The sequence below is a fragment of the Elephas maximus genome, chromosome 11, assembly GCF_024166365.1.
Source record: "Elephas maximus indicus isolate mEleMax1 chromosome 11, mEleMax1 primary haplotype, whole genome shotgun sequence".
NCBI lineage: Eukaryota > Metazoa > Chordata > Mammalia > Proboscidea > Elephantidae > Elephas > Elephas maximus.
This window is the reverse complement of record NC_064829.1, coordinates 20,951,250-20,973,214: the sequence shown is the minus strand read 5'-3', so window position 1 is coordinate 20,973,214 and position 21,965 is coordinate 20,951,250. Positions and strand designations below refer to the sequence as shown.

The 21,965-nt window shown below is 39.3% G+C and overlaps 1 protein-coding gene across 25 annotated transcripts in view; it reads left to right on the top strand.

Moving 5' to 3' along the window:
• DLGAP1 (DLG associated protein 1) overlaps positions 1 to 21,965 on the top strand; it is a 1,139,806-nt gene that overhangs the window by 1,072,975 nt on the left and 44,866 nt on the right. For all 25 annotated transcript variants that reach the window (XM_049901330.1, XM_049901331.1, XM_049901332.1 and 22 more), the window contains 2 exons: positions 2,920 to 3,293; positions 12,544 to 12,635. In XM_049901330.1, the coding sequence (XP_049757287.1) occupies positions 2,920 to 3,293; positions 12,544 to 12,635 (466 nt within the window). The remainder of the gene's footprint in view (positions 1 to 2,919; positions 3,294 to 12,543; positions 12,636 to 21,965) is intronic.

Genomic DNA, 21,965 nt, shown 5'->3' with positions numbered 1-21,965 from the left:
ACAATTGCCATGTGGCTCCAAATTGTGGTTGGCCCTGAGAGTGTACAGACCTCATAGTCAAGAGGCTGTGGTTCCCAAGCTCAGTTATGACACTGGAAATAATGTGACACCCCCACCACCCCTATTTCACACTTACCACACGACCTCTGAGTTTTTACTGTAATCATAGCAAATGAAAGTACATTATTTGGCTGCAGTGTCCAGTTTTGATTATCCACACTGGAAGAGGAAGATAGGGGTAGCTAACAACAAGTAGTAAATAATTGAGAAGATCATACATTTGATGTTGGGCTATGTTGTTAATTTCTTTGGAATATGAGTACCCTAAATGTTATAAGAATCCATTTTGAACAAAACAGTGACTTGTCTTAGGGGAGGTTATAAAACTCTCTAGTGTCCTTAGAATAGAACAGACAGATAGATTCTATCCTAATTGTTGCTCACTCTTCCCTCTCACCCACTCTGGGCCTTCAGATGAATGACTGAACATTATCCCAAGCAGGGCTATCATCATTCAAGCCTTTCTGGGAACAAGAAGGTAGCTCTACAGTGGCTAAGGTGCATGAAACTAGATGGAGTGAGGTAGAACATCAACACTGTGCATGTTTACATTACTTAGTCAACCAGAGGCTTAACCGTGGCCTCGTGGAAAGAACATGACACTGGACTGCAGAAAGGTAGACCTGCTCCTGACTCTGCTCCTCATAGGCACTGCAACCATGGACTGGTCACATGGCCTCTTTGGCCCCTTAGCTAAAAAATGAGCAGTTGGACTGCTTGTGGCTAAACTGTTCAGACGTTATGTTTCATGCAGTGAGCTCACAAGGAAGTTCTTCCTGGGATTATCCACTGCCAATCATCCATCCCAGGTAATTGAAAGGTGCCTAAATTTATATGATTTGTTTTATGCCCCCCTTCTAGAGTACAGAGCCCTGATGGGGCAGCTAACGAAAAGGTCAGCTGTTTGAATCCACCAGCCTCTCCTTGGAAACCCTATGAGGCAGTTCTACTCTTCCTATAGTGTAGCTATGAGTCAGAATTGATTTGACAGCAATGGGCTTGGGCTTGGGCTCTAAAGTGCATATAACAGTGTAATTCTCAGACAGTCCCTGGGAAGTAGCCAAACATTACTATCCTTCTCTGTTTTTTGGCTAAGGAAATCGCTCTGAATCACAGGGTAGTGGGATGGCAGAACAACATACTAAAATCCTTGTGTTTATTGCTCATTATGGCATGTTTCCTTTGAGTGGCTCCAGGAGGCATCTTAAATATTGAAATACCAATTTAATTCATTGTGGTGGCCTGAGTGGCAGCTAGAATCAATGGCAACAAATTGGGATGAAGTGACCAGGTCTAGCTGGTTTGAAATAACAACCATGATGCCAGCTATGAGTGGAAAAGTCATGGAGAGTGTAGGTATGGGTGTGGGGTGGGGAGGGAGGAAGTGACAGAAACACAATGATTAGTATTGTTTAAGAAGACTAAACAAAAGTTATTAGAAAACCAGTTAAGAAATAGGTTTTTTTACTGGTAGGAATTCCCACTAGGAAACTTAATTCCTTTTTGATCTTTGTTTTCCTAAACTGTGCACCACAAATGGAAAACAAATATGTAACATTTTTTCAAGCTGCTCAGTGTTATAATCAGACGGTTGGAGGGAAGGGCTACCAGGCTGCTTCAGCCAGAGGCTCAGTGAGGCTCATGGCTCCATTGCACGTCCCCAAAAAGGAGGACTCAGCCAGTAGCTACAGGCCCTTGACCAGATCCCTAGTTGCCTGGGATGAAAGTACCTCAGGCAGCGGTAGGCTCCTGCAGACCAACCACCCAAAGACCAATTTACAAAGCAGAATGTAATTTCATTTTTACATTTCCTCTCAGTGGGTAGTTGTGCTCAGAACCAAAAGAAAAAATTCAGATCAAAAGTTTACATAAAATTTTGGCAAAGGATATTGGTGATGGTAGCACAACATGGCTAATGTGTACTTGATCTCACTAAATTGTACACGTGAAAAATGTTGAATTGGCAAATGCTGTGTTATCTATATCTTTACGACACACACACACACAAAATTCTATGCAGTAAGCAGCTACACAGAAAAAGAAAAAAAAAAAACAAAACAGAGAGAAAGAGAAGCAAAAAGGACCTCGGTGTTAATACAAGTGAGTCCCACAGGCCATGGTAGCAAACTGTGTTGTGTCTTCTACTCCTGGCACAAGCTCCCCAGGCACCTCATACGTGTTAGGATCAGAACCCACATATTCACAATCTCTTTTCTCTCCCCTCTTCTTTTTTCACTGTTTATTATGAACCACCAGAATCTTCTTTAACAGGATGCTTTGTTTAACCTTAGCTGTATTTAACGTGTTTTTGAGAAGGGAGGAACTACCGTAGTTTATATATCAGCTCTCAGGGCACCCTGTTGTCTGGGAAGATTTCTACAGATGTCTTTTTATGTTGATTCATATTGATTTTCATTTCAGAAATCTCCATTTCAAAAGTTGATGTTTTCCAGTCTGTTTTCCTTCAATTTTGTGGTGGGTTACCTTATCCATTGGCCATTGCTGTCAAATCATTATTACTCATAGTGACCCTGTAGGACAGAGCAGAACTGCCCTACAGGGTTTCCAAGGCTGTAAATCTTTACAGAAGCAGGCTGCGGCCGGTAGGTTCTAACTGCCAACCTTTCGTTTAGCAGCCGAGCACTTTAGCCACTGCATCACCAGGTCTCCTTTTGGTCACCTCATAGGCAGCCCATTTCTTCCCCTTCCAGGGATCCCATTTAGTCTGTCAATGGCTTTGTTTTAATGTTAAATGTCTGAGTGTTCCATGTGCCCCAGTGTCTAATGAATGTCAGTGACAGTATCAGAAATGACAACCCACACCAAAATCACAGTGTCTTTGTTTTCACTGTCTTCCAGTGTCATCTTGCATTACAACATATAAGAAGACACCACCTCCAGTCCCACCCAGAACTACCACGAAACCTTTCATTTCTATCACAGCCCAGAGTAGCACAGAGTCTGCCCAGGATGCCTACATGGACGGACAGGGCCAGCGAGGCGACATGATCAGCCAGTCTGGACTCAGCAACTCCACGGAGAGCCTAGACAGTATGAAGGCTCTCACAGCTGCCATCGAAGCTGCAAATGCCCAGATCCATGGCCCTGCGAGTCAACACATGGGCAATAACACTGCCACCGTCACCACCACCACCACCATAGCCACCGTCACTACAGAGGACAGGAAGAAGGATCACTTTAAGAAAAATAGATGCCTCTCTATTGGGATACAGGTAACAAAGCTTCCCTTTTTGTCCTTGAAATAGGACCTGCAAACTAAGAAATGTAACGCTCATATTTTAAAGAATATTTGCTATCTTAACATTTTGAATGCTATAGCTATGTTTGAAGCCTTGGTGGCACAGTGGTTAAGCATTTGGCTGCTACCCAAAAAGGTCAGCAGTTCAAATTCACCAGGCGCTCCTTGGAAACCCTTTGTGTCAGTTCTACTCTGTCCTACAGAGTCGCTATGATTCAACGGCAATGGGTATAGCTATGTGTAGGTTTTCAAGTAATGGGCTCTGGACTCCCTATGATGTTAAATATGATAAAAGTGATAAAGGTATTGTGTTTGTAGATTTTACTAATGACCATTACTTTTGTCCTCTGAATTGAACGTGTGACTCAAACTACAGGATAATTAAACAAAGATAGACACACTCAAACGTACAAAAAAAAAATCTTGCTGCCTTTGAGTCGATTCTAACTTATGGTGACCCCATGTGCTGCAGAGTAGAACTGTGCTCCATACACTTTTAATGGCTGTGATCTTTGGGAAGTAAATCTCCAGACTCTTCTTCCAAGACGCCTCTGGGTGGACTCGAACTGCCAACCTTTTGGTTAGTAGTCGAGCGCTTAACCGTTGGTGCCACCCAGGGATTCCTAATCAAACATAAAGTGACCTCACTTCCTAATGTATATTTTGATCCTCAAAAAGGGAGTGTAGATCCAAGAATAACCCGGGTCACCAGGTTGCATTACAATATGTTCATCACTGTTGTATCACAATGTTGAGAACAAAAATGTGAATTATTTCTCACAGATGTGGGAGGGAGGGAGAGCAAGACCAAAGTAGCTGATAGTGTGGAGCTCACATCACAGCATCACCGGGGAAGAATGTGCATCGGTCTCAGTGCAATTCTTGGCTATTTAATCATGCATTTCATAAAAATGGTGGACAACCCAGCAGGCTCTCAGCTGAGGTCACTGTTTTCTGCTTCTCAAAGATAAGGTCAGACTGATTCTGCCTTGTTACTGCATCCGTTCCGCTTGGCTTGCCCCTCTAGAAGCTTCCTTCTCTCAGTGGAGAAGTCATTCTTTTTCTCCACTCCTGTTGTGCCGTATCCTTCTGAAAGTGTCCTTTGAATAATAACTGCCCAACTTAGTGTCCAGTAAATGTATCGGCACTGAAACACCTATAAGGCACATCTAAAAGCCAGGCATGGGGCACGTTCTCACAACGATGATGTATTTTCATGTCATCAGTCAGTTCTGCACAGTCTACTTTTAAAGGGCAGTTAAACTTTCTCTGGTAGCATGGGTCAAGTGCTTTTTTATAACCTACAGGTTACCGTAGCACAAGTTGGCAAGTTTCCTAAAAGGACTCGCAGCACTAGTGCTTGTGAGGAAATGCCATGGCATGAAGCAAGGTCCCAAAGTCAGTCCCCAATTAAAAGTCTCCCTGGCTTTCCACTGGAAATTCCTGGGATTTTGAGGAGTGGGGAAAAGCAGAGGGCAGTTCTCTGTGTCATCCTCGACAATTGCTTAGTTTCTCTGAGCCTCAGTTTCCTCAGGGGATTGTTCTGAGAATTGAGTTAAAAAAAAAATCTAGTTTTCTATGTGGCACATAGTTGATAGCAATGTTCGTTTTCTTCTACTTCTTTAATGTTCATTTTATTGTTTTCCTACTTTATTTAATGTTATTTTTCAATAGGCAATACACTCACAGAGCCCTGGTTAAAAGCTCGGCTTCTAACCACAAGGTCAGCAGTTGAAATCCACCAGCCAGCTCCTTGGGAACCCTGTGGGGCAGTTCTAAGCTGTCATATAGGATCACTGTGAGTCAGAATTGACTTGACAGCAATGTATTTGGTTTGGTTTTTAACACATTTCCATGGTTCAACATTCAAAAGTTATAAAAAGATGTACAGAGACAAACCTCCATCCTATTCTTACTCAAGAGCCAGTCAGTTCTCCCAGGAGGAAATCAATATATAAGCAGTTTTGGCGACACGATACAGAGATATTTTGTGCATATTTAAGCAAATGGATAGCTTATGTATTCCCTTTTTTTAAAACACAGACATTAACATATACCTCACGCTATTCTGCATCGTGCTTTTTTACTTTATCTTTTGGAGATAATGGTTTATTACTCTTACAGTTCATTTTATTTAAAAGCGTCTGTATATTTATCCTAATCATCTTCCAGGCTATACTGGTTGGCCTTATAGGCTACTCTCCAAATAACTCTTACTCAGAATAAATCATTAATATATATGAAATCCAATTTATATTTTTATTATTTTCTCCTAGTTAGAACTACTCTGAAATCCACATATAATATTGAGGAGAAAAGTTTCGCTTTAGAAATTATTCCCCTTCCGGAATATTTGGTTATTTTAGTGAGCTACAAAACTGCTCTTACTCCTCCAATCATTGTCATTGCTATATAAATTATCTAGGAGTGCTGAGTGCTTTTAACGAACCCTGGTGGCTCAATGGTTAAGCCCTCGGCTGCTAACTGGAAGGTTGGTGGTTTGAATCCACCCGGTGGCTTTGAGGGAGAAATGCTCCCATAAAGAAGAAATAAAGAAAGAAAGAAAGAAGACAGCCCAGAAAATCCTATGGAGCAGTTCTACCCTGTCACATGGGGAGGCTGTGTACACAACAGCACACAACAAAAACAGTAACAATTGAGTGCCTTTAAGTGCTCAGCTACTAACCCAAAGGCTGGCAGTTCAAATCTACCCAGAGGTGCCTTGGAAGTAAGCCTGGAGATCTATTTCTGAGAGATCACAGCTGCGAAAACCCTGTGGAGCACAGTTCTCTGACACACATGGGGTTGCCATGAGTCAGCACGGACTCTATGGCAACTGTTTTTTGTTTTAACTGGGTGTTTTATATGATTCTTTCATTTAACCGCTACAACAACCCAATGGCATAACCCAAAAAACCAAACCCATTGTCATCGAGTCAGTTCCGACTCATAGCAACCCTACAGGACAGAGTAGAACTGCCCCATAGAGTTTCCAAGGAGCGTTTGGTGGATTTGAACTGCTGACCTTTTTGATTATCACCTGTAGCTCTTAACCACTACACCACCATGGGCGTTATTATCATTTCTACTGTATAGATGAGAACACAGAGAAGTTGAATAACTTGCCCAAGGTTGTACCTAGATGTCTCACATGACATTATGTTGCTTGCTTTGTGAGGAAAATAAGTAAGTAAAAACTGAAGATGCAAAATGTTAATCAAATTTCATTTACAGTTTGTAATCTCATTTAAATTAATCTCTAATTCCAATAATACATAATACTATGTGCTTTACCCTCCCTTTACCTCTTTGGGCCAGAGTTTCTGAGTCTTTCCAACGCTTTTAATGTAATTCATGCCTAACAGTCAGTATCACAACCATTATACTTTGTAACCTGTGTGAACTTAAACCAATTAATGTCTGTGCCTCCGTTTCCTCACCTGGAATACGAGGATAATAATAGTACCTACTTCATAGGGTACTTTATAGTTTGTGCTAAGAATTGATTGATTATAATATATGTAAGGCACTAAGTACAGTGCTGAAAAATAAAAAACAAAGGAAACCCATTCCTGTTGAGTCAATTCTGACTCATAAAGATCCTGTAGGGCAGAGTAGAACTGCCCCCGTAGAGTTCCCAAGGCTGTAAAGCTTTATGGAGGCAGACTGCCTCATCTTTTTCCCACAGAGCAGCTGGTAGATTCAAACTGCCAACCTTTCAGTTGGCAGCCAAGCGCGTTAACCACTGCACCACCAGGGCTCCTGCTAGCATAACTAACTCAACAAATATTAGATTTAGTTGTTATTATTATTATCTTCCTTTAAAATCACAGTTAGCCAAATACACTGAAATTTTATCACCTGACATGAACTTCCTCAATTTTTTTTTTTCAGGACAGAGATTTATTGTCCTGTAATTAAAAAAAATTTTTTTTGAAAGGCACTTTATAAATTTAAGTAGATTACCTTAGATGCTGTATAAAAGAGATGACATTTGTCATTATTTGGGTGTAAATAAAGGACTAAAATCACAAAGATGAATTTAAATGCAATGACTAAAGCTCAGACAATGATAACACATTGATGCAAATAAGCTGACAGTCTGCAGAGGTGGGGCGAGGGTAGAACACTGAGAGCACAATGCCCAGAGGTGCCCTACTTCCATCCCCGTTCTCATGACACTTGCTTTCTTTCTCCTTTTCCCTATGCGTTGAGGATCCTAGTTCTTAAGGGAAGTATCTATCATGAATGTTGTGAAAAATGTTTCACTGGCTAACTTCAGTACTGCCCCATAGTATAAGGCTGTGGCATCCTATTTTGCTAGTGATACCAGGGGGCTTACATCCTAAGTATTTTTAATTTATATGAGTGTAGGTTTGTACTTGACAGCTAACCTAAATGTTGGCAGTTCAAACTCACCCAGCAGTACCGCAGAAAAAAATCCTGGCAATCTGCTTCCATTAAGATGACAACCAAGAAAACTCTACGGATCAGCTTTGCTCTGTAACGCATGAGGTTGCCATGAGTCAGAATTGACTTGATGATGACTAACAACAATAACAAACCATACTGCGTCAGTTAGAATCCGTTCAGGAAGACAGGGATGCATGTTAGTTTTTCACACAGAGGCAGTTTAACAGACAAGAGTAAAAAAAAAAAATTTTTTTTTTTGACAAGAGTGGCTCTCCAGATATTGGAAGGCTGAGAGAGGAACAAGGGATGATGCAGTGAACAGTGACCACTCTTAGAACTAGGGAACAAAAAGGAAAAAGCTGGGCTGCCAGAACCTAGGAGCTCTAAAGGAGCCCTTAGGTGGGGCAAATGGTTAACAAACTCGGCTGCTAACACAAAGGTTGGAGGTTTGAGTCCACCCAGAGATGCCTCAGAAGAAAGGCCAGCCTATCTACTTCTAAAAAAATCAGCCATTGAAAACCCTATGGAGTACGTTTCTGCTCTGACATACATGGGGCTGCCCTGAGTCAGGCTCAGCTCAAAAGCAACTGGTTGGGAGCTCTAAAGAAAGGCCGGTACACATGCACCTGGATCTCTGGAATCTCTGGAGGGCACTCAGACCTACAAGTGGGCTTGGTCCACTGCAGCTGGTACCCCTGAGGGTTGCAGTGTAGCTGGCATGTGGACTGTGGAAAGGGGCTGGAAGCTAAAGCCCTATCTGCCCTCTGAAAGATACCAACAGAAGGTGGAAACAAAAAGGAAGTCCCTTTCCTCTTCCCACCTTCCATTGTTGGAACAGGCCTGGGAGCCAGCCAGTGCCACAGAGCAGACAGACAAATGATGGGCTTGGAGCTACTGGACAGTAAGTAAATCACCAGAACAAGGCCCAACCCGTGGCTGTCGAATCGAATTCCACTCATAGCCACCTAAAGAACAGAGTAGAACTGCTCCATAGGGTTTCCAAGGCTGTATATCTTTGTGGAAGCAGACTGCCACATCTTTCTCCTGCAGAGCAGCCAGTGGGTTGAACCGCTAACCTTTCGGTTAGCAGCCGAGCACTTAACCATTGTGCCACCAGGCCTCCTTTAGAACAAGGCACTTTCTCCAATACATGAATCAGTTTTAAAATATGTGTTAAAAAAACATCCAATGAGTGGGATGAATGTGCAGTCTTGGCTCCCATGGGAGCATCTCACTCAATAAGTATAATCCTAGAATATGTAAAGAGACATATTTTTATATAATATGGTCCCAAAGCTTAAGCCAGCGAAGTTATCTGATTTTTTTCTGGTGTCCTAGTGCTGAGAGTGGTCTTGAGGGAACTGGTTGCTTTGGATCTAGAGCAAAGTAATATGTCTTTCTACTAAAAATCAGAGTCCCTGGGTAGTGCAAACTGTTAAACACATGAGTACTAACTGAAAGGTGGGACGTCCAAACACACTGAGAGGCACCTCAGAAGAAAGGCCTGGCGACCTGCTTCTGAAAGGTCACAGCCTCAAAAACCCTATGGAGCAGTTCTACTCTAAAATACATGCGGTCGCCATGAGTGAGGTGCAACAGCAACTATTTTATACAGATATTGGAAGTCTGAGAGAACAATAAAGGGATGATGTAGTTTTTGTTTATTTTTTTAATACTAAAATTCATGGACAATATTAAGGACAACTTTTTTTCCCTTAAAATTACAAAATAATTAATATATGAACAAGGTTTTATTGTAACAGATTCATATAATATACAAGTATACAAAGCAAAGTAATTAAAGTTCCCCTTCATCCTACCTCCAACTCCTATGCTCCTCCCCAACAGTGGTCACTGGCAATAGCTCGTTACATGGTCTTTTACTTTTTCAAGAGTAATTTTGACTAAGGATGAGTTTTATATACTAGCTTTAGACCCTAATTCCTTCACTTCCAGATGTTAGATTGTGACTTCCCTCTGTTGTTATTTAACTCATGTAGCAAAACAGCCTAAAAGAACTTTAAACTTAGTCCTTCATATTATGTAAAATAATAATTGCTTTCTCATTCTTTGAATTAAAAATGAAAGAAAGAAAATTAAGTTGTTATTTGAGATTGTACTCCTAAGATTTAATTGTTTATTGCCTATAATTCTTGCGTAAGTATATAGAGAGAACCAAAAGGTTGGCAGTTCAAATCCACGAGCCGCTCCTTGGAAACCCTATGTGCCAGTTCTGTGAGTTGGAATCAACTTGATGGCAATAGGTTTGGTTTTTAGTTTGGGGTATGTGAAAAAGTAAGTCCAATTGCAAACGGCAAAACATACCTTTGACAAGTTGAAAGAACTGTTTTAGAACAATACAAACCAGATGAATTATTAACATGCTTTGAAAGAGGACTTTGAGAAATAAAAGGGTCACATTACCTCTGATTTGTCATCGACTGACTTAAAACAGTAAGGGGAAACTGTGGAGATAGTACTAGATACGTTAGGGCTTTGTAAACTTTGTTTTGTTGCCCTTGCAATCAGCATCAGCACATGCTTGGAAAGAGATTGTTTTGGGGGAATTATCTCAAGTCAAAACTAATGAGCCTACAGAGCTGATTTTATTGGATTCCAAAAGGAAGAAATAGTTACAGTCACGTTTTCCAACCATCATGCATTAAAACTAGAAATTAACAATAGACAGATAACCAAATCTTCTAAATAACATCTGGATTAAAGAGAAAATTAGAGATTATTATGAAACAAATGATATAAATTGTCACCATGGGCTGTGGCCACAGCTATGATCTGAGAACAACTCTGAGTCCTATGTTCTTTCATAATAAAGCAAGAAATATTAAAATATAAACTAAACATTCAATTCATAAAATTAGGAAAAGAGAAATAAATTAAAAGGAAGGAATTACTAATGATGAAAGTAGAAATAAAAGCATTAAAAAGCAAAATAGAACAATAGCAACAACTAAAGTAGCCTTGGCTTTATAAGGAATGTGAAAATTACCCTGACACTCCTGTTGTTTAAATAAACAGTCAGTAAAAGTATTTATGTAGCCAACAAAAGGATTGAGGTAGAGCTATATTTAGTGACATGCTAAAATGTCCACAAGATAGCAGTGTTACTGAACAGAACGAATCGCAGAAAGCACATATGTACTAGTGAAACCTGTGAGAGCCAGAACTCGACGGGACTGCCTTGTTTTTCCAAGTCTCACAAGATTTCCATCTTTGACGGGACTGCCTTGTTTTTCCGAGTCTCACAAGATTTCCATCTTTGACAGGATGTAGTCTTACCACTTTTCTATCACTCATTTTAGTGGGAAATATTTGAGTTTTCCTTGTCTGACAGGTTTCCACATTGCACAGGTTCCAGCTTTCACAGGTTTTACTGTATAATCTCACTTGTGTAAACTGAATATTGATAGTCATTTGTGTGTATGTTTATATGTATATATGTGTGTATATATATAGATATATATATAGTTGTTGCTAATTGCTGTCGAGTCAATTCCAACTCATGGTGATCCCAAGTGTGCACAGTAGAAATATACTACACAGAGTTTTCAAGGCTGTGATCTTTTGAGAAGCAGATTGCCAGGTCTTACTTCCAAGGCATCTCTGTGTGGATTTGAACCACAAACCTTTTGGTAAGTGGTCTAGCACTTACATTTCTGCCACTTCGGGAATATATAATGTAGACAGCAAAAGTCCGTCAAGAATCAGTCAATTCTTTGATGCGTATTTGCCCCCCACCCCATCTCTATGTATGTATATACAAAGATATATGCATACATAGGGGAGAGGGGACCAGTCCCTGGAGAAGGACATCATGTTTGGTAAAGTAGAGGATTAGCAAAAAAGAGGAAGACCCTGCAGGAGATGGACTGACACAGTGGCTTCGACAATGAGTTCAAACATAGCAATAATTGTGAGGATGGCGCAGGACGGGGCAGTGTTTCATTCTGTTGTACATGGGGTCGCTATGAGTTGGAACAGACTCAACAGCACCTAACAATAATGGGGCGGGGGTGGCAAATATGCATCAAAGGATTGACCGATTCTTGGGGAACTTTTGCTTTCTACATTATATATTTCTGTATTTTAATTTTATATAACAGACATTGACTTGCTTTTATATTTAGAAAAAAATTGTTAAATACATAGAAAATAAAGGAATAAACCCAATTTCTCTGATTTTTCCTAAGAATTACTCTAAAGTTGGGTTGGACCTATTCTGTTACAAGGTGTCCAATTAGAAATGGACACATTTTCTATATGAGCTTCTATATATACATAGTATTCAGAAACTACAAAGTGATATTCAAAGTCAATTTCTTAGTACAAGACAATATAGTTTATTTTAATAAACTTAAACCTCCCAAAGTAAAATGGCACTAATATCAACAATTCTAACTACGATAAGTGAATTTCTTTCCTCCTTTTATATTTGGTAATCTGCAAACTCAAAACCTCCAATGACATGTTTCCATGCAGTGCCCCCTTCTCGTGCATCACCACCTCCTCATGCCGTGCTCATAGGTACGTGCACACTCGCAACTCACAGAGGAATCACAGACATTACCAGGCACTTTGTCAGTGACAAAACTGCATTTCACCGCGGCCAACAGAGTCAAAGAGCATGCTCATGAGGTGGTAATAGGTCTCATCAAAATGGAAAATCTTGAACAAGAAGCTAGAAATCACAAAGCATTCCAGGAATATTCCAGATGTTTCTAATGACATGTGACTTGTTTTTCAAGCAAGGTGACTAAAATGGAGTGCCTCCATTTATTTAATTATTTCTCCAGGTTGACGATGCTGAAGAACCTGACAAAACAGGGGAGAATAAAGTGCCCAGTAAGTTCCAGTCCATAGGAGTGCAAGTAGAAGAAGAGAAGTGGTGAGTCCACCTGCATTCCTCCTCTTTAGTCTCCATGTTTGCCAAGAACAGGACAAGTATTTTCCCCGTGGTAAACCTACGCATTTCAGTATTTTCCACTCATTGACTTTTTGGAGCTTTTAGAGGGTAAGCTTGACTCAATATTATCTAATTCCCTCTTACATTTTAGTGGTAGAGACTTATACGTTAGCTAATTCCTTCCTATACTCTAGTGGTAGAGCTAAGTTTTAGCTAGACTAAGACAGTAGACTGCGTGTCACAGACACAAAAGCTGTGTGCAGTACTCTTGAATTGCCAAACTCTTCCTCTTCAAAAACCCTCCTCATTTCAGACTGTAGACTTCTTATGGGTAGAGGGCTTGTCCTAGTTCTATTTCTATCACTAGTGTCTGGTATTTAGTATGTGCTCAATGAATGGTGAATGAATGAATGAATGTAGATGAGGAAAAAGAGAAGACTCCTGCCCTCCCCTTTCCCATCACTATCCCGAATCACCAGTTCTTTAGATTGCTGGTGGCACAGTGGTTGAGAGCTATGGCTGCTAACAAAATGTCAGCAGTTCAAATCCACAAGCTGTTCCTTAGAAACCCTATAGTTTAGAGTTTTAGTATGTGAAATTTAGGGGCTCATCACAGAATCCAGGAGCTAGAAGGAACTTCTGAGGTCAGTACTTTCACTTTATAAATGAGAACTTGATCCAGAGAGGTGTGAGAGTTAATCCAACTGTGAGCTCCTTCATAGGTGTAACTATATCTTATTGGTAATAGTGTCCCCAGCCTCCAGCACCGTGCTTTGCGCGTACTAAGTATTTAGTTTACATTGACTAAATGACGTAAAACTGGAGTTGTGGTAGGAGAAAGAGTGCTAGATTGTAAGCTGGGGTATCATTCAGCTTTGCCACTAACTTTCTGTGTGTTCACTAGCAGGAATGATTTGAATGTTCATTCATCCATCCATGATCTGCCATCTATCCATTTAATAAATATTTATGTAATGACTTCTGTATACAAAGCTACATGTGGCATAAACTGAAAAGCTGAACGGAAGTATCTCATCAGTTCATGGAAGGAGGGTCGCCTGAGCCCTATTTTAGAGCCTCCTGGTATTGGCACTGCACTGGCATCTAAGAGATTTTAAATATAATTTAAACATATACATGTATATGTGTGTATGTGTATACATATACACATACATATTTTTAATTACATTTAAAACCTCTCGATTAAAATATACATTGTATATTACATATATATGTTTAAATTACATAAATATATACTATATTGTTGACTCGAGGGCACTGGGTACTGGGGTTTTATGACAATAGTTAACAATAGTTAAACATCTATCCATATCCATTGACCCAGTAATCACATTTATGGGGCTATCCTGAATTGAATCATTCAATGAAAGGGAAATAATTCTGGGACATTTAATTGTAAAAACAAAACTTAATTCTCAAACATCAAAAACTAAGGGAACACTTTTCTAAATTTCAGTACATCGTCAACATAGCACAATTCGGACCTATAGCGACCCTATAGGGCAGAGTAGGACTGCCCCATAGGATTTCCTGGTGGATTCGAACTGCCGACCTTTTGGTTAGCAGCCGTAGCTCTTAACCACTACACCACCATGTTTCCCAACATAAAATACTATAGAGCTATTAAATATTTGAAAAGAAGATGCAGAAACATGGGGAAATGCTCAGTATACAATGTTTATTGAAAAAAGTTGAATATATAATGCTCATGTTCAGTATCCACACAGATAGACAAGGACTGAGTGACTCTTCTTTTATTCGAAAACATTTACTTACTGTATTTCTTCAAGTTTTAACAATCATTGTTTTCAAGCGAACCCTTGTGGCACATGCTACTTTAATTTGATGTTTTAGAGATTTTTTGAACATGTACATTTGTTAGACATGAGAGATCCATAGTAAAAAAAACATGTCCCTCCTTCTTTCCCACCATCACTTGTTTCCTCAGTGATATAGTGGTGAAGAGCACGGCTTCTGGAGCAAGATTACCAAGATTCAAATCCTGGCTCTCCACATACTAACCTTGAACAAATTACTGAGTATCTTTACGCCTTGGTTTCCTTATATGTACCAAGTGTTCCCCTTAGAGTGCTGTCTTGCATGTGCTGTTTCATGTATGTAAAACTTCTAGAACAAGATCTGACACATGGGAAGCACTGTATAAGTGCTTCCAAGTCTATCATGTACCCTATTAGAATCTCTCTAAAGCCTGACATTTTAAGAAAGCAATTTTATCACTTTTTTTCAAAAGTAAGTCATCTCAATCTTTTATTTTACTTCAAACATTTCTCGTTCTGTCAATTAGTCTATCTTACCAAATTCATGTCCCGATACTTGTCTAGCTAAAAAAAAAAAAAAAGGATGATAATGGGTTATTTGAACATACCTAACAGCAACTCCAAAACTTCAAATGCCATGTTATTAAAAAGTTGAACATTTAATGAATTATTAAAGTTTGTAGGATGATGAGTAATTTATTTAAAATTCACCCCCCCCTTCCAAAAAAGAGTTGGGAGACCATTGGTGCTTAACTTTCTAAAACATATCCTTTCCTCAAAGGTCACTTTATAGTTAATCACAGTAAAATAAATAAGCATTTAAATTGATGTAATGATTGTTTTGAACCTTGCCAAACAAAATGCATTGTCAAACAAGCTCAGCCTGGATTACTTGTATCTTCTGTCTCTATAATTCTTTGTATAATTTTGCTAGGCGTTAATTCATTTAGATAGGATCTTAAAAAGCATATTTGGGCAGATGAGATTACCCCCTGACAGCAGCTGGAGGATTTTTTTTTTTTTTTAATTACCTGGAGATAAAGATGAGACTGCTGATGTTTTCACACTGGATGGCCAATAGCCATTTCTTTCTTCCTTCTCCAAATAAACAGACTGATAAAAGACAGCAACCTAACAAAAAGTGAGAGAAAGAACCAAAATAGAGCCAGAGAAAGAAAGAGATAGTACAAAGAGAGGAAGATTAAAAGACTTTGTAAAAGGTCAAGAGACTCATTATCTCCTTTTGACTCTATCACAGTTTAAGAACCGAGGTAACACAGCAAAGTCCACTTAACTGCTTTATCTAGAAGAGGTAGACTTGTAAATTTGGGGTGCTCTTTGGTGTTCCGAATTAAAACAAAAGGAATAAGTTAATAACCCATTAGTGAGAAATACAATTCACCCAGTAACCAGTCTGCTGCAAGAAAAAGGACTCAAAACAGAGCATTACAAATCTTCCTGGTGCATTTGCATGTAATGTAATATACAATGATAATAACCACGCACATCCTCTCTCCAGGGCTGTCTTCTGGTGCGGTCCTTACACAGAGAAATACTGTTTAAAGGCCACTGGTTTACATGTTAGGGCAGAGCCGGGCCAGAGGTAGTGAAAGAATGTGTGGATTTGAAATTAAGACTGCTTCCCTTAAGCCAATGAAGGAAAGTGTCATCTTCGTAGAACATCAGCTATCTTCCCCCAATTCCTGCTTTACAGGCTGGTTAGTGGCACTTTGCTACAGAATCCACCAGCATATTTTTGCTGATATGCAGAACTGATCTTAGCCCAGCAGGCAAATCTTGCTTCCCTCCCCCACCTCAGGAACACATCTAAACTAATGCCTTCAAGTCCCCATGCTGTCTCATCCTTTCCACCAGTCCCCAAGAATGTGGAGATCCTCTTCCCGCCTGAAGGTGATAATTACCAAATCTAGTAAAGCAATCCTTTCTGTTTATAAGGGAGCTAAGAGTCTCCCAGGGTTCTATCCTTTCCTTCTAAGGAATAATTGTATTTTAACAGTGGCCTCAAACTAGACTTTCTTGTATTAGCCCACGAGTGATTCTAAGACCTAAGATGGACACTAAGAGGAAGAATATTATTTTTTTCATTATAAAAGTAATATGTAATTTATTTGGGGGAAAACATTTAGCAGCACGTTAACATTTTATAATTCTCTGGTGGGCTTTAGAGTAATCGAGACTATATATATGTATACGGAAACTCTGGTGACATAATGGTTAAAAGCTATGGCTGCTAACCAAAAGGTTGGCAGTTCGAATCCACCAGGTGCTCCTTGGAAACTCTATGGGGCAGTTCTACTCTGTCCTATAGGGTCGCTATATTTCATTTTATATATATATATACTTTAATTGACTATATACATATATGTGTGTATATATATGGTAATTGACTATATATATAGTTGTTGTTGTTAGGTACAGTCGAGTAGATTTTTGATTCATATCAACCCAACCCAATATGACAGAGTAGAACTGCCCATAGGGTTTTCTAAGGTGTAATCTTTACTGGAGCAGATCGCCACATCTTTTCTCCAAAGAAGCCACTGGGTGGGTTTGAGCCACCAACCTTTCAGTTGGCAGCTGAGCACTTAATCATTGCATCACCGGGGCTCTCTATCTCTTTATGTATGTGTGTATATATGAAGAGAGCCTTGGTTACACAGTGGTTAAAGTGCTCAGCTGTTAACTGAAAGGTTAGCAGTTAGAACCCACCAGCCACTCCACAGAAGAAAGATGTGGCAATCAGCTTCCATAAATATTACAACCTTGGAAACCCCATGGGGCAGTCCTACTCTGTTCTATAGGATCCCTATGAGTGGAATCAACTCGACAACAATGGGTTTATATATACACATATATGCATTATATATGCATACATATACATATATATGTGTGTGAATACATACATATACGTATATATTTATTCTTTATATTATCTACTTTATCTACAATGATCATGATTATGGAATAATACAGTTCATTAATATTAAAAATAAGAGTATTTTATTTTATTTTTATAATTTAAAAGATGCAAATGATTTTATTTGTTTTTACTGTATTTTAGATGAAGGTTTATAGAACTGTTCTCATTAAACAGTTAATGCACCTATTGTTTTATGACATTGGTTAACAACTCCAGGACATGTCAACACTCTGCCTTCTTGACCTTGAATTCCCTATTACCAGCTTTCTTGTCCCCTCCTACCTTCTAGTTCTTGCCCCTGGGCTGGTGTGCCCCTTTAGTCTCATTTTGTTTTATGGGCCTGTCTAATCTTTGGCTTAAGGGTAAACCTCAGGAGTGACTTCATTACTGAGCTATAAGGGTGTCTGGAGGCCATACTCTTGAAGTTTCTCCAGTCTCTTTCAGGCCCGTAAGTCTGGTCTTTTTTTGTGAGTTAGAATCTTGTTCGACATTTTTCTCCAGCTTTGTCTGATACCCCCTATTGTGATCCCTGTCAGAACAGTCAGTGGTGGAAAAATAAGATAGTTTTTATATAGCTAAAGTATATAAAAAAAAAAAACTTTTTATAGGAAAGTATAAATTAAAAAAAAAAATCACCCATAATCCCATCCATTAGCCATTAACTAATAAATGGCTATATTTTTACCCATTCTTTTTTCATGAACATCTTAAAAACCATTGAAATCATCTTATGTATAAAATTTTGTAAACGTTATTATCATCTAACATCATAGCAAAAGCTTTCTCTGTATTATTAAAAATGTAAAACACATACCTCTTTTAATGACTGCAAAATATTTAAGTATATGAATGTCTCAGGCTAGGTTCTAGAGAAGCAAAACCAGTGAAATGTCTATATAGAGAGAGGAAGAGCGAGATTTATAGCAAGGAAATGGCTCACAGAGTCATAAAGGCTGGAAAGTCCCAAGTCCATGGTTCAGGCTGGAGGCTTCTCCAGACTCATGTAGCTGCAGAAGCTGATGAACCCAAGATTGGCAGGTCAGACAGCAGGCTTCTGGGTCACAGGCTGTTGAGGCTGAAAAATCCCAAGATTGGCAGGTAAGCTGCTAGCTCAAGTACCAAGAACAAGAGGTCAGGTGAACAGCAGCCAGCTACAGGATCCAGAGTAAGCAAAAGCCTGCTGGTCTTGCCAGAAAGTCCACCTATGTTGTATATAGGCCACACCACCAAGGAAACTCCCTTTTAGCTGATTTGCTACTCACAGCAGATCCCATCATGGAGGTTATCACATTATATCAGATCTCATCATGGAGGTGATCACATCATTATATGACTGCAAAACTATATCATAACTGCCAAACCACTGAGAATCATGGCCCAGCCAAGTTGACATACAACCTTAATGATTACAATGGATAAACAGTAGAGAACTTGATTATAGCTCTCTATTATTGTATATCTATGTCATTCTAGATGAATTTCTGGTTAAAGATAGTAAAAATATATATATACACATCCATCTTTGAGACTTTCTGAAACTTCCCTAATACAGTAGTAAAAGGATTTTTTGTTTTTTGTTTTGACATAAACTTCCAAGGGCAAAGAGAATAGAAAAAAAAAAAAAAAGGCAAAATTAAAAAGTTGGAAAGTAGATGGACAAGTGATAAGTGACTTAGCTGACAAGAGAAAGTTGAATGTAAAGCCAGTAGTGCAGAAATCCAAATGCAATTCAATTTTCGTTTCAGAACCCACACTAGACTTAAGGATTGACAGCACTGGGCACCTCTGAAAGTGTGGATGGTGATGAATTTACAAAGCCAAGTGATAGCCCTTCCCCATTCTGGCAGAAGACTCTAGCTTATCTTGTTTAGAAGGAAAATCAAAGGGTCTCTGGTCACAGCACAGTTTAGGGCGGGGTTGCTGTACTGAAAACAAGGGAATAAGTGAAAAGTTACAAATGACATGTTGTTGAGGTGTTGAAGTATTTTATAGATTTTAAAGATTAGACCTTTATTGGACATGTGGTAGCCAAAATTTTTTTCCAAGTCTGTAGGTTCTCTTTTTACTGTTTTGGTGAAGTCCTCATTTTTAGGAACTCTTAGTTATCTAGTTTATTTTCTGGCGTTTGTGTGTTTTTAGTTATTTGTTATGCCATGTATTAGGTCCCCTAGTGTTGTCTCTATTTTTGCTTCCATGATCTTTATACTTTTAGGTTTTATATTTAGTTCTTGGACATGTTGTCAGGAGGGATGAGTCCCTGGAGAAGGACATCATGCTTGGCAGAGTACAGGGTCAGCAGAAAAGAGGAAGACCCTCAACAAGGTGGATTGACACACTGGCTGCAACAATGAGCTCAAGCATAACAACGATTGTGAGGATGGCACAGGACCAGGCAGTGTTCTGTTCTGTTGTACATAGGGTCGATATAGGTCGGAACCGACTCGACGGCACCTAACAACAACAATTTAGTTCTTTACCTAGGTTGGTATCCTGCTGATGTTGTCCTGTGTCTTAGACTCAGGTTGTTGTCTGATGTTATTTGTTCTCTAGCTGAAGGACTCCCTTTAGTGTTTCTTTTCAGTTTGGTACTAATTTCTTTAACTTCTGTTTATCTGGAAGTGTCCTAATTTCACCAGCATATTTGAGAGAGAGTTTTGCAGGATATATTATTCTTCGTTGCAGTTTTTTTCTCTCAAGGTTTTATATATATGTCAGCCCATTGCCTTCTTGCCTGCATAGTGTCTGCTGTGTAGTCAAAGCTTAGTGTTCATTGTTTCCTCTTTGTGACTTTTTATTTTTCTCAAACTTCTCTTAGGATTCTTTCTTTGTCTTTGGTTTTGGCAAGTGTGATTACAATATGTCTTAGTGACTTTCTTTTGGGGCCTATCCTACATGGGGTTTGTTGAGTTTCTTGGGTGGTCAGCTTTTCATCTTTTGTGATATTTTGGGAAGTTTTCTACCAGGAAACCTTCAACAATCTTCTCTGTGTTTTCCATTTTCTCTCCCTATTCTGGAACTCCAATCACATACAAATTTTGTTCTTGATAGTGTCCCACATAATTCTTAGGTTTTCTTCATTCTTTTCTTTGATTTTTTCTCAAACAAAATGGTGTTCATGGGTTTGTCTTCAATTTTGCTGATTCTGTCTTCCATTGTTTCAAATTTGCTCCAAAAATTTATTGAGTTGTCCATTTCTGAAACTTTGTTTTTTATATTTTGGATTTCTAGTTGTTTTTTGTATGATTTCTAATTGTTTTATTTTGACATTTTGTTCTGGTGTTATTTTCCTGATTCTTCTATTGCTATCTCTGTGTTTTTCTTGATTTTGGCTATGTTTTTGTTGGTTGTCTGTGTTTTCCATGATTTTGTGCATTTTTTTCCTTGGTTTTGTCTGTGTTTTCCTTGATCTCTTTCCTAATCTCTTGGAAAGTCCTAAATATTCATCTTTTGGATTCCATTTCGGGTAGTTCCAATGCCTTGTCTTCTACTGGAAGGTTGTCTAATTCTTTATTTTGGTCATTTGCCAGAGCCATCTTGTCCTGCTTTTTGATGTGTTTTGATATTGTCTGCTGTCTCTAAGACACTAAGGTATTATTTTCTTTATTTATTGATTGTGTGTTTGTTTTGTCCTGTTTTTTTGTTTTGTTTAGATATGTCAGGATGGGTGGGCTGGGCATGCTTTGCTGTTTGCTCGTCTGTGGACCCAAGAGCTCTCATCACCTTGTCCAGGTGATCTCCTGCTATGTCCCAGGCATTGTGAGAGCTGCTGGGAAGTTGAAGATGATTAAGGCAAGAACAATTTCTCCCCTCAGAGGGCGCATTCTTTAGTAAGAAAAGGAGGTACACAGACTGTCATCAGATACTACCAGAGGTACCTGATACAAAAATGGGCAGGGTTTCAGAAGCATCAAGAAGCCACACTGAATTCAGGCTGAGGGGGAGGCATTTCACAAAGACTTCTGGGAGGTGAGGTCCCAGCTGAGGCTTGAGGGCAAGACCATGTTTTAAACTAGATGGACTGATCTGAATAAAAAAAGATGGTACTAATTTGAATGGTTTTGTAAATTTTAAAAGCATGTATAGAGGGCTTTGATTTCCAAACTCTGTTTTAGCAGTTCGATCTAAAATTATTTTAAAAATTTATAATTTTAATATTTAAAATAATTTGGACTTTCCACTAATTCATATATGTCACTGGCTTTTAAACTGTGTTCTTAGAAATCTGAGGGTTTTTTGGATGTGGGGGGTGAGGGAATGGGGAAGGTCGTCAGGGACCTTAGCTGGGGGAGGGGAGGGGAGAAGAGGCTCAGCAAACAGGACTCAGGGCCCCCATCTCTCCTACGACCTGTAACAGCTTCACTGCTCTTCCTGTTGTGTTTATTGGCATTTGGTGTAATTTTTTTTAATTAGAAAAGGAATTCTGATGTTAAAATACGTTTCACACTACAGAGGTAGCCACTCCCCAGTGAAGAAGGTTTCACTGCATACTCGCCTTCTAAGACTGGTCAGCTCCTTTGGGTACCTTAAAGCAAAGCACCAAAACTACCCTCGCCCCTAGTTAGGTTGGCTATT